The following is an 18310-nucleotide window of genomic DNA, read 5'->3' on the forward strand; positions in this document are numbered from 1 at the left end:
TATGCTAGAGAGATTGTAATCTTCAAATTGTAAAAAACCCTGTATTTTTCCTTGTAATAACCATACTGCAGCTTTGGCTCAAGTGGCGTGTACTCAGGTGTCCACTAATGGCAGGGTTAGTACTTTGATCCTTGGCCCCTCCGCAAACCAAAGTGTCCTTGGAGAAGACACTGAACCCAAAGTCTTTCCAGCCTGGCGCTCCGTCTCCACTGACGTGCAAGTCCATTTAACATTTATGAGTGAAGGGCAGGAAGAGCTTAAAATGAACAAATTTTCCCAGAGAAATTAAAACAGAAATGAATCCTGTTTTAATTTTGCTGGCTACAGTTTTTCAGCATAACTGCACCATAAACTCTTGTCTAATTTGAATTAAACTTCAACAAAAGGCCCAATTAAATTGATTAGAATCAGAAGACACAGATCTCTGCAATAAAGAAGTACCTGATCTCCACTCTGCTTGAGTTCTGCCCATCTGAAAAAGTGTCTTCAGACTGAAAGAGACCCTGGGAGGAAAGAAGATCAGCAGGTTACTTCAACCTACAATACTAGATACTCAGGAAGATGAATGTTCAGCATGTTCACTTCATTCGTGTCGCCACCTGAGTTGAGTATTAATCAACCACCTTACCTGACAAATGCGAGGAGTCAAGCCCATGGAGTCCTAAAGAAAATTGAAAAAAAAAGAGTGACCAACATTAACGTGTGGGCCACAACCGAAAGATTTATAAAACAAAGCATTTTCTGCCTGCGTAGCATGAGCTGGACCCTTCAATGTCCTTTATAATATTAACTAAGGCATGAAAAAAGTGCATCTAATATTGTGCAGTGATTCCAGGACTCTCCTCACCGGCGTCCCCATCATGGTGTAAGTCTTTCCAGATCCTGTTTGACCATAAGCAAACAGGCACACATTGTAGCCCTCAGAAGCTCCGGACAGTACCGACACACCCAGGTCCTGGAACACCTGAAGAAATTAACACATACACACACTCCCTTAACCAGAAATGCACAAAGAGTATGCAGAGTTAAAAAGCACACCTGGATTCCTCCCTTCCATCCCTTCGAAGATTATTTTAATAAAACAAGTAGGGGCTGCTGGGTTGTTTACAATGTAACTGAAAGCCCTTGATCTGCACTGCAGTTGTGTTTTACACGAGTATAGATTTACACTAAGGTTTCTTGATCACAATGCTGTGGCATGAGGCCAGTGGTGGGGAGGTAATGTTCCTTCCTGCTGATGTATTTGTGCAGGGAGCATGGAGGTCAGCTAATACTCAAGGTAAACAATTTTGCAGAGTGCAGATGTAAGAGAAACAAATGTGAGGGCAAAAAGACTGAAAAATGGCTGGGTCAGGAAAATAAACTTTGACTAACAGCAAAGTCCTCGGACAGGGGATCCCGGAAAGCCCCGCTAAAACAATCAACTGAGGCCTCTTGTTTTCCTTCTTACTGTGTCTGCATCTGAGCTCCAGAGCATGCAGATGACCAGCACAAGGCCAAATCTCAACTACTTATTTTTATAGGAGAACAAAGACTTTTCCTGAAACCTATACTGGCAAATGAAATGCAGTCATATCATTTTGTGTTTGCAGCAGAGATATAGTAGTGTAGGAGAATTTGCTATCAATCCAAACTTGCATTTTTACAAATTAGCTTTTTATTACTTGCATTTATGTCAAAACAGATGAAAATCTAAACAGATATATTATATAACAGTAATCCAGGATGTTGAGCCTCTGTCTTAAAATCATGGAGTAATAGGCAGTAAATACCAAATAAGGGTTGAATAACAAAGTCTTATAAACTGAGGTGAAGTCATTTCTATTTATATAGAATCATAAATCATGATTAGGCCTCAAAGAGCTTTACGATCAGCACAGCAAACAATCAGGATTTTAATCTTGACAACTTTCAACAGTTATTAAGATACTAATCTTACACAGTCATAATTTATGGACAAGAAATCTGTTTTCCAATGAGCATATGGCTATTGTGCAAAAACAATTAAGACATTATCTCAGCAGCTGGGCTCTTCTCAGTTGTTGTTTAAACTCAATAAACATATACAAAGTGAAAAATCCTGTTGCAGTACACCAATAATACTAAGTGCAATAATCCTTTCTGTCATCGTTGTATTTTTACTCAGTTGTATATAGTATTTGTATTTGTATTCTATTTTTATCTTATTGTATATTTATTTTATTTTATTCTACTGTATATAGTATTTTATTTTATTCTATTCTGTACAGTTGTGTACTGTATTTATTCTTATTGTATTCAAATTTTTGCCTCATAACTTTTGCACTGTCCACTTCCTGCTGTGACAAAACAAATTTCCCACGTGTGGGACTAATAAAGGTTATCTTATCTTATCTTATTCAACTGCTCCTGAACACAAGCTCTCTAAGCAGCCAATCACAGTGCAGAAAACCAATGCATTTAGGCATGTAGACATGGTCAAGAGGACCCGCTCCAGTTCAAACTATCTCTAGGCTTTACAGATAATGTAAAAAAAAAAAGAAAAAAAAAAGAGACAGACATCCAGTGAGCAGAAGTTCTCTGGGAAAGCAAAAACAACGAGTATTTGAGGCCAGAGGTCACAGGAGAATGACCAGACGTCTTCAAGCTAGGAAGGCGACACTAACTCAAATGCTGTAACCACTCTTTACTAGGGCTGAACGATTATGGAAAATAATCTAATTGCGATTTTTTGCCCCAATATTGCGATTGCGATGCGATATGCGATTATTTTTTAAGGTCTTTGTCTTCTGTATTATTAAACAAAGACAAGCAATACATCATATAGTATGGCCAATACTATATTACATTAATTTTAAACTGTTCTTTCCTGGAAGACAGACCTCTGTTATGATGACATGAGGTGATGCATGAATTGATGACTGACATTTTTATTTAACTACTTCAATCACAACAGTATATTTGAACATACACAATAGTTTATTTTTAGCTTACAAACATCTGAGCATAAAGTGCTGACAAGGAACCCTGGTGTAAACATTAAAATGAAAGTCAGTACAATGTGCAGATTGCAGAAATATACATAAAAAAAAATCAGTGGCTTTACCACACTCAGTTTTTCGACATCTGTGAACTACTAGACAGTCATTCAATTAAAAAATAATATTAAATAAATAAAACTAATAAATAAAAAATACACACATCTTACTGATCTCTGCAGTCAGTAACATTACACATAAAGTGCAAACATAATAGCAATTGTATAAACACACACACAAACACGCCTTTAAAATTTAAAGGCGTGAAATTGGACGGTCTAGCCTTCTGATTAGCGTCACCGCTGTCTCGGTGGAGTTTAATAAACTCGGCCGTCTGCTTCTTGCTATCTAAAATATAACCAGACACTGGTGTAAATTCTCGACTGTCTCATACTTCTGTTTAATAAGTTTTCTGTTTGACGTTTAGTCAGCTGTGTGAAAACCAAGGAGGAACCCACCCGGGGGATTAATAAAGTTTTATTTTATCTAATCTAATAACTTTAATCTCAGCCAAACCGATTTACTCACGAACAAACAAAACACTGAAAAAAGCCCAACAATAACATTTTTAGGTTGTCTAAGTGACTTATATATTACGTTTAACCCGAGCAGCGAAACTCCGCGGTGATCTGAAAATGATGTGCCGGGAGTTGTGCCGTTCTCGGCCGCATCAGTAACCCTCGAGCTCCCGGCTAGCTGTCGAGCTGGTGGGTAGCAGACGCCTCTGAAAACGTCGAAGCACTTTTGCAAATATGGGATATCTTGATAAACCGAGCAGATATTTGATGTTTACACAACTACTTTCTCGCCTGAAAATATGTTAAAAGTTTATTTTGTGACCCAGAAAGATTAGTATGAGTAATTTTAAAACTTAGTAGCGGCCGCCATTGCTGGAAACTGGAGTTTGGCTGGGCCGCGCTATGAATTCTGGGATATGGTAGTAATTTGGACAGCCTTCGGCACGTCGCTGTGACGTAATCGGTCTACAAATGCGGCCTCAGGAGGATGCAGCCCATGAATTTGGACATGTCCAGAGTATAATCGCAGCCTTTGCGGTTAGAAAATTGCACTTGATCATGTCGCGATATTATCGCAAATGCGATATATCGTTCAGCCCTACTCTTTACAGTCAAGATATGTGTAAGACCATCTCTGAATGCACAACATGTGGCGCCTTCAAGTAGATGGGCTACAGCAGCAGAAGACCACAGCAGGTGACACTCCTGTTAGCTAGGAAGACGATACTGAGGCTACAGTTCACACAGATTCACCAAACATGGACAAGAGAAGACTGGAAAAACACTCCCTTTTCTGGCAAATCTCATTTTCTCCTGTAACATGTGAATGGTGGGGTCAGAATCCTGAATTTGGGGGATATTTTATTGGAATGCGTTCGACCCTTTAGTACCAATTAAGCTCAAAAGCTTCGCCTGGCATCACAGAGGTGTAGAATCAGCAAATATTTATTATGATTCTTAGCGAAGCCAAACATCTTCTATTATGGGAACAGGCTCTATGAAGCAAAGTGGTTGTTTATCACTTATAAAATGTACTATACAGACAACTATGTGCATGCAGGTTAGATGAACAACGACTGGGCAAATTATAAATCACTTGATTGTTGTCCATTGTATACAACCGATCAATAAACCCGTTTCTGAGGACATGTGGCCTCAGCTGCAACCCAAAAGCTATGTCCAAAAGCAACACATACCTTTGGGGGCATTGGGAACCTGAGCTAGACCAGACCTGAGATGCACATTCTCCCCCAAAAACCATAACACACCCTGGGATCAGAGAGGGGTTTTCTTTCCCAGGCCCCCCAGGCTCAAGTTTGGACCATGGAGACTGGTGGTGGGTACACAGAGAAGAGAGGAGGATTCCTCTCAAAGCTACCACAACCTCCAAAGATCAAGGAATACTTTTAACATGCCTCCTGTGTGTGTGCACACATGTGTATCACACTACCAACTGCTTTGACGATATGCGAGAACCTGGAGTTAAGCCTGTATATACTCTATTCCCACAATTTTGCAAGGCCAGATTTAAGTTGGATGTGGCTGAAAACTCTTGTGAAAGACTCAAGCCTTGTGAAAGTACTCTGAATGTATTCAGTGGTCATCTAGTTCTTCTTAGGACTGTGTGAGGTTGTGTGGTAATATTCAACAGCCTTGGGTTTTCTCAGACAAGTAAAATATTTAGCACTGACATGATGGAGCGAAGCTCACGCAGAGACCAACAGCATATCGTGTTATTGTAGCAAAAAAACAGCAAGAAAGCAAACTGTCAAACTTTTATATAAATAGTAAACACCTGCTTCAAATATTAACTAGCACCACATGCCACTTCTGAAATAAAAACCATGAAAATGTATGCAGCTTAAAGAAATGTACAGAAAGAGCCACATCCAGCTTGTAAAAGTGTTTCCATGACGGCTGGTTTTTCTGAATGGCCTCATAAATCACTCTACAGACACACAGGTAGAAATACCTAAATCATAATTTTCCCTCCAAATTAGGAATTTATTTTAACCATCTTTAGTGCAGAAGATCTTTAAGCTAACTTCTGTTCTTAAAACCTTTTGGGGTCTTGATAGTAAGAATATAATTTGTAACTGACTTTTAATATACAGTATGATATACTGTATACAGAGAAAGATCAAAATAATAGAATAAAGCCAAAGTAAAGTGTAATATTTGATACAAAGAGATCATTTGAAAGTAAAAGCACCTTAACTGTGCAACTGTAGCTCAATAACGGTTCTCATTCCTACAAATGCCAAAGTGTGCAGCCCACTTGGGTGCAGACCACCAAGTGTTACCCCCTGCCTCTTAGCTGAATGAAGGCTTAAACATGAAGACAAAAAGCACTGCCGCCTCTGTCTTGTCCTCATGGTGCTATTGAAAAACAGACACAGACAACGTCTCCCCTCTCAAACACAGAGAATCAATACAGTCCTTGTTAAAGTTGACCCTCTTAAATTCACTCTATGGGGGCTACAACAAGGCCTCTACAACAAGGCCTAGTGTCCCTCCAGGCTTAGCACAAAGAGCAGGAACTTTCCTTTAACTTTTCGCTCCTTTGAACCTGACTGTCTCTGTACTGTCTAGTAAACCATTACTATTGTTTTCTGTTTCTACCAAGAAATTTGTACTGTTTTTATTCAAAGTTGACTATATATTGTAAAAACCACAAGAAGAAGCTCGACTTTAATTCACCTTCTTGACACAATAACATTGTGTGTGAGTTTTGTCTCAACAGCCAGTGTCAGGAAATATTAAAGTGACCCCGTTGTTTGTCGCCATTGTCACACCAAATTAAAATCAGTAAACTGTAATTTGTGTCACTGTACTCAACCTGCTTCAGTGAACACAATGGCTTTCTGTCACAACCTACTTTCCCAGTTTGCAACACCCTGCAGCATTAGGATGCATTTCTGGCTTAACAAAGCAGGTGAGATATGAGGCAGATGGCATTTCTGGAATAAAGAAATAGCCTGGAGACTGAAATTTCCAGGCCAAGGCGACAGCAAATGTGCAGGCTTGATCAACTCCTCAAAACAGACAGAAACTAAACACCACAATGAACAGGAAGGTCGCTGCATGTGCACGCGCCCATGTCTGCATCTGACCAGTTAAGTGGCTGCCGAAACAGCAACCAAAACAAGGACAAAAGCGTTGCCCTCTGAGGAAAAACAATCTAACAATGAAAAAGCAAAATATAGATTTCATTCTAAATGAAGGAAACACCGGTCAGAGTCACTGTCAAAACACAGTAAGCAGGAAAGAGGAAAGCAGAAGGGCTCCAGATCTAGCAGAAGCTAAATCCCTCTCTTCAGTGTGGAAAAAAAAAAAACATTATCAAGAAGAATATGGAGAAAAACTGCCTTCAGAGCCTCCAGAGGAAAGATTACTTAAAATGCAGATCACATAATATTATTTTTATCATCCAGCTACGCAGGGATGCACTAAGTGAAACACTTGGTTGTGCAAGAATAGACTGTGCACACCGTTATCTCTTAATAAAATGCATTTGCGGCCTCAAATTATGATGAAACTTAAGCAAAGAAATGTTACATTAAAATGGTGCCACGTGATATTTACTACAGCTTTTTTTTTAAACAAGTGGTGAGTCCTGTCTAGTATCTATCTACTAAAAGTTTATATAAGCAACAGACCTAAAATCCTGAGTTACCTCATGCGCATCAAAGTAAGCTGGAGCAGATCTGTAAAACAAGAATCTGGCTGTTTTTTATGCCAGAGATCTGGCAAATACTGTGTTCAAGTTTGTTTTAAAACACGGAGCAAAACTAATTTTTCCCAAACACAGAGCCTAGTTTGTGGCTTGGTAACAAACTAGAAGGGAAAAGTGGTGGAAGGAAATGAAGTGCGTGAGAAAGGTTGACGAAAAAGCGATTCCTGCACAGAAATACAGCAATACGGTGGGGGGAAAAAGTCATGGAATAATGCCTCTGTAATGAGTTAAGTCCTGTAATCGCTCACTGTGGAAGTGCCAACTGCTGGTCTGGTTTTATGTGGCCTGCTTTGCGCTAAACCCCAGAGAAGTATTTATGTGTAGCGTGTCTGTGTGTAAATACGTGTAAATGTCGTCAAGGGTGATGGCAAACGGCCAGCAGAGCGAAGCATTTAACCACATTTAAAACTTTGGCTTCTCGTTGCTTTAGCCGAGTGTGACGCAACCAAAAGGATCGGGCAAGAGGGGCGTCACCAACAGCAATGCATAGCTGAGAGTCTGCATGTGAAAATGGTTTTACTCCCAGTTTTCTGTCCAGAGGTGGACAGCTGCAGCAAAGATAAGGGTCACTCAGTTCCCGTCCTACACTTTCCAAGTGGGTTACACAAACACAACAGCTGGGCCCTGAGCAAAACTAAATGCCTTTGTTTAGACATGGGACAACAACAAAAAAAAAAGATGTCACAGGAGATCTTTGTCCTTCCTGCAAGGAATCTGGGTTTATAGAGTTAGATTAGAAAGAGAGAGAAAAGGGAAAGGGAACATCACAGAGAGGAAAAAGGGAGCGCGAGGACACGGGCAGCAGAGGCTGAATCACAAGCAGCAAGAAGAGACACAGAGGAAGCTGTTTGGCCAGAGTTCAACAACGCTCTCGTTTGTCACACTTGGACAGAATTTGTAGGTCAAATTAGCATGGAAGAGCAGAGAGGTTGTATGAGAGGGAGGGGGAAAGACAGAGATGTGCAGGCCAAACAGATAGGCTGCTCTTCATTACTCAGGCATCCCTACACATGATGAAGGGCACCAGGGAAAGAAAAGCAGAGCAGAGGAGGGGAAGTGAAGAAAAATGAAGGCAGGGGGCACTCCAACAGTGTATTTCACTTCATTTTGCCTTGACTTCTGATGCAACTACTGTGGCAAAGGCAAGGCTTAACACAAATAAATAAAACCATATCTGGAAAGAGTTTGGGGACTTGCTGCTCCTCCCCCTCATATCGCTGTTAAATAGGCCAAAGCAGAACACTGTACAGTGGACCTGCATATTACAATCTTTATGGGAAGCTGGGAATTATTTCTGCAGGCTTCAGACTGGTGGGAGCCTTGTGTGATATCCCCCATGGGTAGGTTAGAGTGGCTCAGTATATAGTCGCATTTACTAGGGACCAGACTTATGCAGTATCATTACAGATAGGCTTGAAATACACCAATATTGTTAGCTCCCCATTAGCTTTTATAGAGTAGCAGCTGCTCTTCCAGAGGTCCACACGTTCACACCACACTTCATAATACACCAACATATCAATGTTGTATGTCTACTATAAATAAAACAGTAACAAGTGTCCCATTTTAAATAACACACACACACACACACACACACACACACACACACAAGGTTCTTTCTACAGCAACTAAAGTGTGCACAGTGAACATGTTACAGAGAGGAGGCTCCATTTGAAGTTTACAGTTGTCTTCAAATGACTTCACCGCATCCTTTGTGGTACGCTTCTATGTACACACTTTAACTCGTTGTCGTAAATGATTCCTTTCATCTGCTTCCCTCGCTGATAGAAAAAGTGAGGGCAGAGTATCCATAAAACACAGGTGCTCACACTGCACCCATATGGCATAGATCTCAGATTTCTATGCTGACATCATGTGGTCTATTTGGTGCCATGTTTGTAGATAATTCAAACCAGCCTGAAGAGGGCTGTTGGCTGTTGCTTCGGCCGACTGCTCACATGCGTGTGAAGGATTATTCCAATGCACAGAGAAGCCATTCTTCCCCTCGCTCTGCAGCACCACTGACACACAGACCTAGAAACACTGCTGCCATATTTAAATCGCACAGCACACTGACAAAAGTCAGAGATACAGATGACAGGGAGGGGAAAGCCCCTGCAATCTGAGTCCATTAGGCAATCAACAGAAAACCTTGTGCTCCGAGCTGAATCCTCAGCAGTGACGTTGTCACACTGAAATTTGACTGTGAAAAATTGCTTAGTGAGGCAGCTGTGAGTTTGGCAGGGGAGAGCTGGGGGGCTGCAGAGGCACAGCGGACCCCCGGCCCATATCCCCTCCTCCTCAGCAGCATTCCCTCTTTGTCTCTAATCACTTTCTCTTGCCATTTGTCTCTATCCAAACTCAAATCCGCTGCTTCTCTTTAATTTTTCCCTTCCATGTTTCTTACAGACCGAAGCAATAAACAAGCTGAGGGGTTTGTGGTAATAAATAAGGGGGAAATAATATTTGTTTGCCTAATATCTAAGCCAAAAACAAAGGCACCATTTAGACAAACAGTCCCACTTGTTTTGCTACATTAGCCAAACAGCTGGCTTTCATTATGCATTATAAATCTCTTCCAAAATCTTACCCTTCATCACCTGGCAAAGCCATTCTCATTCCTCCCTACTCAGCCTTCTCCTATAAACATAAATATTAAACACCAAACCTCCCGACCTAAAAGGTCAACTTTTTGTGAACAGTCCTCATTGAAAAGAATCAGATATAATCAGATATAAGACACTACATTTCTGTCTTCACTCTTCACTATAACCGTGTATGAAGCTGGAAGACACTACAAGCATCTAGTGTAAACTATCAGTGATGCATGGACATGTACAGTGGACAGCACAGAGCAGCAGGCATGTATCCATGGGGAGAGGAGAGGGGAGGTGGGAGTGGTGAGATAGTCCTGCTGGACTGGAAAAGCAGGAGTTAAGATCCAGTTTCTCCATGTCTCATTCCCCCACTGTTTCAGATTGTCTCAGTCTCCTGGGAACTACACTGCATGCAAGGCAAAGTCTGTTTTCCTGCTATGAAAAAAAAGTAAAGTATGCAAAAATATAATTTGCTTGAGTAGAAACTATGAGAAATCCAGCACTGGCAAAAAATAGCATCACCTCATTAAGCTAGGAAACAAAAACAACAAAATCCATAGGGGTGACGTTGGAGCAATGACCAAAATGTAATGGCAGTTAAATGAGGTAGCACAACAGGGCATTGTTGCAAAGTTCGGTTGCCAGTTTGTTTGGTAACATAGTTACGACTGGTTTCTGAACATGTAAGTCTACCTGGCAATGCGCCATTAATCATGGTTCTTGCCCTGCAGCATGCAATCAGTCTTTTCTCCTTTTTACATCAGGCCTTGTGTCATCAAATCCATCAGAGAAACCCTCAGTTTAAACATTTTCAACTATAATGTCTGATCAGTAAGCAGCTGACATGACGATATACATAATCTATTGAGGAGACAATGCTTTGGACTCTAGTTCTGGAAAGGAGGTCAGATTTAAATCCAGCAGCTCAGTCCATCACTGGTGCCCTTTCTCCCACACCAGGCCATCAGAGGAATGTCTTCAGGCCACTGTGACTGGACACGATTCCGCTGAGGACACAAGCGGATAAAGCCAGAAGCAGAGACAGGAAGAAGTGTTGTGTTGTCTATAGTTCTGTGCAGTGTGTGGGCCATTGGCACAGCCCAGTCTTTCTCAAACACATACAAAAGCAGTACTGACAAGAGTGGAGTGCAGCACAGAGGGCGTGGCAGAGAAGGAAACCCCATTAACAAAGGACAGAATAAGTGGACTGGCTCTAAAACCAAAGGTTTTTTTGTTAAGCTTTTGCGCTAAGTAAAACGTGACGGAAAAAGAAATTCATAATGAGACAAACCTATGTGTAATAAGAAAAATCCATATGAGGAAATTTCCTTGAAAAATGGGCACTACCTCGTCTTAATCTCAAGCCCATCTCAGGTTCCAGTAACACTCTCCAATCAAAGCAGTGCGAAGATATCTAATCACCCAGTCACAGTCAGGACATGAAAAGCAAGCCGACTCTAGCCATGCCATTTCTGAGGCAAAGAGACTGCAGGGTAACAGATGGAGCTGATATCACGTCCCCCGAGTGGCCGTCTGTGTAAAAACATAGAAAACAACACACACCCTTCTTGTTGTGGTTTGTCTACAAGGACCGTGCTTCCTCTGGGTTCTTCTTTTGGAGATTCTGTTTGCCCAGAGTCAACTTGTGGCCAAAACTTGGATCAGCGCACACACAGTGTCCACCCACAATAGTGCATGTAATATGGCACGAAAACAAGAAACAGCTTTGGGCAATGCTGCAGTGCAAACAACTACACATCAAACCAGATCCTGTTCACCAAAAATACATGGATATTTTTATCTAATAGACTGCATTCAAAAGTAATATATTCAAGAATTTTAGAGCATTCTGTTTGGTTAAATTTTGATTGTGGATTTAAAGGTCTGAACTGCAGGCTTAACATTACAGAAAGGTTATGTTTGAGGCTAAATGATAGACATAGACTCTGGTGTTTTAATATACTGTGTAGATGCTTACAACATAAATAACTACCACCAATAAGTCAGTGAGCAACCACCTTTGTAAAAATAATGACTTAGGATACCATGTTATTTGCGGTGAGTAACATAATCACAGTGAGTTAGGTCATTACCTCCTCCTGCGATGCATAGTGAGGGTCTGCGCGATCCACCGACCAGTAGCAGTAGTCAAAACAAAATTCCAGAAGCTTCTCCCTGGAATCTACAGCTCCTTCTGTCCGTCCATCCAACTTTAGGAAGGAGATAAAAGTGTAAGACATATAATTAGTCTACATTTAAGATACATAAGTAACAATGCTTACCACAGTAAAGCAGCACGGCCAGTAAGTACCAGTGTTGGTCAAGTTACTTGAAAAAAGTAATCAGTAACTAATTACTGATTACTTCCCCAAAAAGTAATTACATTACTTTACTGATTACTTATTTTCAAAAGTAATTAATTACTTAGTTACTTAGTTACTTTTTAAAAAACACGATTTACAACCTGAAGAGGTGATAAAGCGATAGATCTTTCAGCCCAATTCTACTTTTTCTGCATACTCCATCATACAAAATGTAATCAAATGGAAAAGTCTCTTTTTTTAACTTGTTTTATCAGTTTTAATCTTTTAACTTTATGCATCAAGCAAAAATGTAATTATCTGCAACATTCTCTGACTTGAATAAATTAGTTTAACATTTAAACCTATTTTCTGCACATTCCAGCACATAAAATAAAATATTTTTTGTGTTTACACTCACTCTTTCAAATAGATGCAAGTAAAACACAGCAGGAAATAAATAAAGTCAAAGACTCAGCGGTCCTGTTGCTCTATTTTCACCTGTAAAGCAGGACTGCGGTAGGCGGAGGTTTACCCTGGTGCAGGTGTGCCGCGGTCAGTTGATGAATCCGCGAGTTTCTCTGTGAGTTTCCCATTACGTCGTTGTGCACTCGGTGCTTGCTTGGAAGTTTAGGGGGGGTTTTTTCACTGTAAAAAGTTTTCTTCCTACGCACAACGGACACTAATGTTTTTGTCACTTTTTATGGAATCAAACTCAAAGTAAGGTCAGTACTTCCACGCTTTAAACGCTGCACGCTCATACTCTCTCCTGCACTCGATATATGATCCATTGTTGACCTGCACACAGCTGTTGTCACTAACGGCGCACTCGCTTACGTCACTGTCATGAGACATTCTCGCAAAAAAAATCACGGTTTTAGTAACGTAGTAACGCAGCGTTCCTACGGGAAAGTAACGGTAATCTAATTACCGTTTTCGCAATAGTAATCCCTTACTTTACTCGTTACTTGAAAAAGTAATCAGATTACAGTAATTACAAGTAACGCGTTACTACCCATCTCTGGTAAGTACTAAATTCTACCTTATACAAATAAGCATAGTGACAGACTTTACAGCGTGCATGCTTTTAATAACATGAAAAAACAAGAAAATGAAACCAAACATCCCAGTCATGAAGTGAGTACTATGGACATTGTTTATGAGGCTCTAAACAACAGTGTGGAATTGCAAGCAAGCTTTTTCCATTCATTAGCAACAAGCTTACTCCTACTCCAGTTCTTTCTTTGCCACAGTGCATTAACACTGCACAACTTTCTGCTTACTGCAAGTGAATCCTGAACTGAGGAAAGACAGCACAGCAGCATTTGCATTCACTCGTGCGTAACAACTGCACTGGAAAAGTCCAGCACCTGAACAATGCTTCTAAGTCACTGCCTGCAATGTAAAATAAAAAAATCATTACAATTTACTGGGGATCCAATGAGTCTCTGCTACATCTGCTCATGATAACATTTGTGTTTTATTATTGTTCTTGCACTTAATTTCCCAATCTAATATTTTGCCTGTGGTTGAAAAGGTAATAATTATATTTATGTCATTATATCATTTAACTTAAAGTAGACCTACTAAGCTCATTATATTTTCTTATACTGGGCCTTGGTACAGCCAGCTATCTGAAGGGCTCAATCATTTTCACTCCAGTACATAAGTCCGACCATTTTCTAACCAGTGCTTTAAATGTCACAAAGACTACTTAAAAGTAATGACAAGAAAGCTTTCCCGAGAGTGTTCTGGGTTTGTTGATGAATAAACGTGATCAGTCTAAATATTGACTTCGTTAGTTCGTTAGAATTGCACAAACCCTGTTTCTGCTTTATATACTGTATCTTCATTTACATGAGTACATGTTTTAATAAAACACTGCATCTATTTAATGTTTTTTTCCTAGCAAAATATGAATCAGGGGTTGTCAGGATTTTTGCACAGTACTGTATATGAGATAGCATGTTACTATTATTATAAAAGATTATATCTGAACACAGTGGCTTTGAGGAAGGTTATTTTTTCTTTCTGCTGTTCTAGGTGAAAGTAGTCCTTGTTGGGGTGAACTGATAAATAGATTGAGAAAGTTGCTGACATTACATGTTGTGTTTACATTTGTTCAGATCAGATTCCATTGTAATACAGCACAACTACAGCTGGTTAAAAAAAAAAAAGCACCAAGAAGGGGGCTGGAAAAAGAGTCTTGTAGGTGTAGCCCACTCTATCATCTGTGTAAGTAATCGTTTACTGACTGCAGCATTAGGCAGCACTAAGCCCTGGGATTCAATTTTGTTCACAGCAATTGGGTTGCCTGAAAGCATGACTACTTAACCCCTGTGCACTGTGAGGAAACGGACAATGAACTTGTAGTGTGAGGGATGAACTAAGAGCAACACCAGCCCCTGGCAAATCTCCTGAACGACAAAGCTCCAACAACTTATATTAAAGAAACCTGACAACTTGTAAAACATTATCCTTTACTTCTTTCTTGTTTTACACAGGCTAATTTCAGTAGGTCTTTATAGGTTGTTTCACTTGCTGTTTACTGCGACTGAAATCCAGTCTTTATTATTTCTGTCTCAAACGCTCCAAAACTGTCCCAGTTTCCATAAATAATTATTCCCATGAGATCTGCAAGAGCCGTGGGTTCACGATCCCTTTCCAAGGCAGAGGGAGGCCATATGTGGTTTGTCTCCTGTCACATCATGTGCAACAGATTCTCTAGTCCACCACCCAAACCTTCTTCCTGAAAGCATGCATTTAAAACAAAATGCAAATAAAGAGAAGCATTTCTTTAAGATTAAATGTGAGTTTCAAAAATGGTTTCAAGCTGAAAGTCCTTTATCATTTTGAATCATAATAATAGCTGTTGTTTCCACAGGCTAGACCCTTTAAATAGAGCTTTCTCACTTCTATATTAGCTCATACAGATATTCCAAATCAGAAATAAAGTGTAACATTTTCCATACTGAAGCTGTAGAGACAGCATTAGACTGTCTGCAGGCAATGCAGCTCAACCAATCAGACATGCCTACTCAGCTATATGACACAGCAGGTTGGTAATGTGGTGAAAGTATCAGCTTACAGGACTGTAAGCTCACAAAATAATTAGTTCCAAATGTCAAGAACTTCAATGAAACCTCGAATAATAACTCCAGCCACATGCCAGATTCACATAAACCCCCCTAATTTAACAGTAAAGCTACTGCATGGTGTTTTTATCTTTCACAGTTTCTTCTTGGAGATGTTTGGGAGGTATCTGAAGTATGACGTAGTTGCGCTGTTGTTTATATTTGTGCACCGAGGGCTCAGACTGCATGTGTTCGACAGGAAGGGTTGCTATGCTGTGTGTGTGTGTGTGTGTGTGTGTGTGTGTGTGTGTGTGTGTGTGTGTGTGTGTGTGTGTGTGTGTGTGTGTGTGCTCAACACATACTGTACAACAAACAGAAGCAGCTTAAAGGAGGGGGGAAAAGTTGAACTAAGCCTGTAAACATCCTGTTGTTGCTATGTGCAACTCCCATTCTGTCACACTTGTATACAGGACTACTCACCTTCACGTTTCGGATCTTCACAAACTTATCCTCCACCCGAACAGCTAGCCTTCCTCCATCTGTGCTCTCCCTGTGAGTAAGAAAAGAAAAAAAAAAGTGTATGCTTATTATTATTATTATTATTAGGTGTGGGTAACAACTGAGAAGGTTGATGCTTCCACTAGAGAGAAATGGCCCTACGGGATGCTATCAGTACTGACCAGGATCTCACACCTCAAATGCAAACCAGACAGAGCTTTAAGAACATTTTCACTCTAAATTCAGAAGCTGTATAATCATCCTATACACTGTTTCAAATCGGTTTTAAAAATCCTCTTTTGCTGCAGCTGATATAATTCAGAGAGTGTCGAGATAAATTTACGCTGGCTCCACTCGCCTTGAGGCCATCACATGACAATTAACACAATGAATTGTGTGTGTGTGCGCATGTGATCCATGAAATTGCAACACAAGTGCACCACTGACCAGTCCCAGATTCAAATGAAAACAGACCCCGACATGCTCTGCAAAAACTTTGTCTGAGATGCAGCTGGAGCCGTTTCCACAAAGTCCAGAGAGCACACAAGGGTTCTGTGAGCGTAATCAAGACCACTGTGTCATCCGTTGTGTGCGCTGTATGTGTATGTGTGTGCTTCAGCAGCTGGAGCAAGCAAATCTGATGCAACACAAGCAAAACTGAAGGCAATCACAATACGAAGCTGAGAGGATTTCGATCTCCAGGAGTGATAATGATGGCAAATGCTGCCTGCAGTGGCATCTAGCTCCATCTCTGTGGTGGGCTAGGGACACACGAGGCGGCTGTTGTAAATCATCCCCCTGTGCTTCACCACGTGGGACTCATTTTGCCAACCCCAGCAGCGGCCCAACCCAAAACCACCAACCTTCAATCTTAGGCTCTAAACAGCGTGTACATGAGGTGGTTGGGGACTGGAAAACAGTAAACCTTGCACAAAAACGTGTTTTAATACAAACTTAAGATGAGCTCAGGCTGACATGTTTTGTTTTGTTTGTTTTTTTGCATATGTGAGATGTTGCCCACATTGTCAGGGGCACCTACTGAATCCTGCCAGTCAACTAAAACAGAAGAGCAACACGCTCAAATGCAAGGTCGAATTAAGAATGCAGACCTGGCTGGTGTAAATGTTATCTCTGTTACACAGCAGGTCCTTATTCAAATATATAGAGGAAGGAAATACATCCTTCAAAGCGATGAGCAAAATGAGGGTGTCAGAATCCCAAATCAGGAAGGACAGATTTGCATGACAGTGAACATTTAATATAAGAAATTCTTTTGTTATGTAAAACACCAGGAAGACCAGCTGAAAGAATCATTGTCCAGCCTTTCATAGCCTGAATAATGCTTTGTTACGGTACTGTAGTGGCCTCTGAGGTTAAGCAACCCAGCCAGAGTTCAAAATAATTAAATACACCACCATGGAACTTGTCTGAAGTGTTTCTCCAGACCCCCTCAAAATAACAAACTGCATTTAACATACTGTAGCAATTTCCTGTTGATGTAAATGGCAGCTTTTAAAACCTCCTGGCGTGTTTTTGGTAGTTCCAGCAGATTTCATAGCGCTATAAAATGTAACAAAATCTTCCCACCTAAACATAAAGCGGAAAATTAAACCAAACCAACGTGTTCATTCCAACTTTCCTGCCTTGTTTAAGGTAACAAATGCCTTAAAAAAAAATATGCATCACATTTCCATGTGATCAAAGTGAAAAAGGTTTTTGTATGGAATATGCATAACACTGTCAGACATAATGGAATATAATGACTTATATGATTGTAGCTAAAAGCCACGAAACGAGGCTTTAAGCAGGGGTCAGTCAGAAATGTAATTCATTCACTTCCTGCCTGAATTTAGACATATTTCCTGCATTTTTCTACTACTACTCAGCTCTACACAGGCTGATTTAGTAGGCAGCACCCCTGACAGCCACAGTTGTCATCATTCAACATGTGCACCACTCATCGTTTAAACCACGGCGTTGTACTGAGCTAGCTAACGAGCTAGTTTAACGCTCGATTTCGATTTAAAGCAGCAAAACGGACAAAATAGAAGCAAAAGAGGGCAACATACGAAGTATAACGCCTTGTTGAACACACCAAGAAGCAGGCAACATTGCATGGTTTTAAATACTGGTAGCAGCACTCCAGACACAAAGAAGCAATAACACAACAATAATAAACTATTAAATTATGTTGTATTAGCTGGATAAGCTAACTCGGGAACTTACCTCGCGTTGAGAGGTCGGACTCGAATCGCAACTTTTACGTTTGCCATGATGTGTGTTGTTGTTTTGAGGGGTTTTACACGCAACTCAGCAGCTGTCCAAGTCGGACTTAGTGTAAAATAACGGTTTTAATGTGAGCATGGTGAACATCGCTTCATATTTCTCCAATACAGTGGGGCAAAGTTGTCCGGTAAGCCCCCCCCCCCCCCCCGCTCTTGTTCAAGCCATCTCCCGACTTCTGATCGAGAATCCGAACGTCTCCAAAAGTCTCAGCAGAGAAGTGAAACTTCCTGCAGGGCAGACATGGAAGGAGAGGGAGGGGATGCTGCTGGATACTCCTCCCTTTT

At 40.7% G+C, this 18310-nt stretch overlaps 1 protein-coding gene across 1 annotated transcript in view; it reads right to left on the minus strand.

Moving 5' to 3' along the window:
- stard9 (StAR-related lipid transfer (START) domain containing 9) overlaps positions 1–18246 on the minus strand; it is a 41402-nt gene extending 23156 nt beyond the window's left edge. Inside the window, exons 1-6 of the mRNA XM_080871576.1 lie at positions 17967–18246; positions 15723–15792; positions 11962–12078; positions 848–964; positions 629–661; positions 442–503 (exon numbers count right to left, since the gene is read on the minus strand). Of these exons, the coding sequence (XP_080727702.1) occupies positions 442–503; positions 629–661; positions 848–964; positions 11962–12078; positions 15723–15792; positions 17967–18013 (446 nt within the window). The 5' untranslated portion in view covers positions 18014–18246. The remainder of the gene's footprint in view (positions 1–441; positions 504–628; positions 662–847; positions 965–11961; positions 12079–15722; positions 15793–17966) is intronic.
- Positions 18247–18310: the final 64 nt, after the last annotated feature.

The sequence above is a fragment of the Rhamphochromis sp. 'chilingali' genome, assembly GCF_963969265.1.
Source record: "Rhamphochromis sp. 'chilingali' genome assembly, chromosome: 21".
NCBI classification, from domain to species: Eukaryota; Metazoa; Chordata; class Actinopteri; order Cichliformes; family Cichlidae; genus Rhamphochromis; species Rhamphochromis sp. 'chilingali'.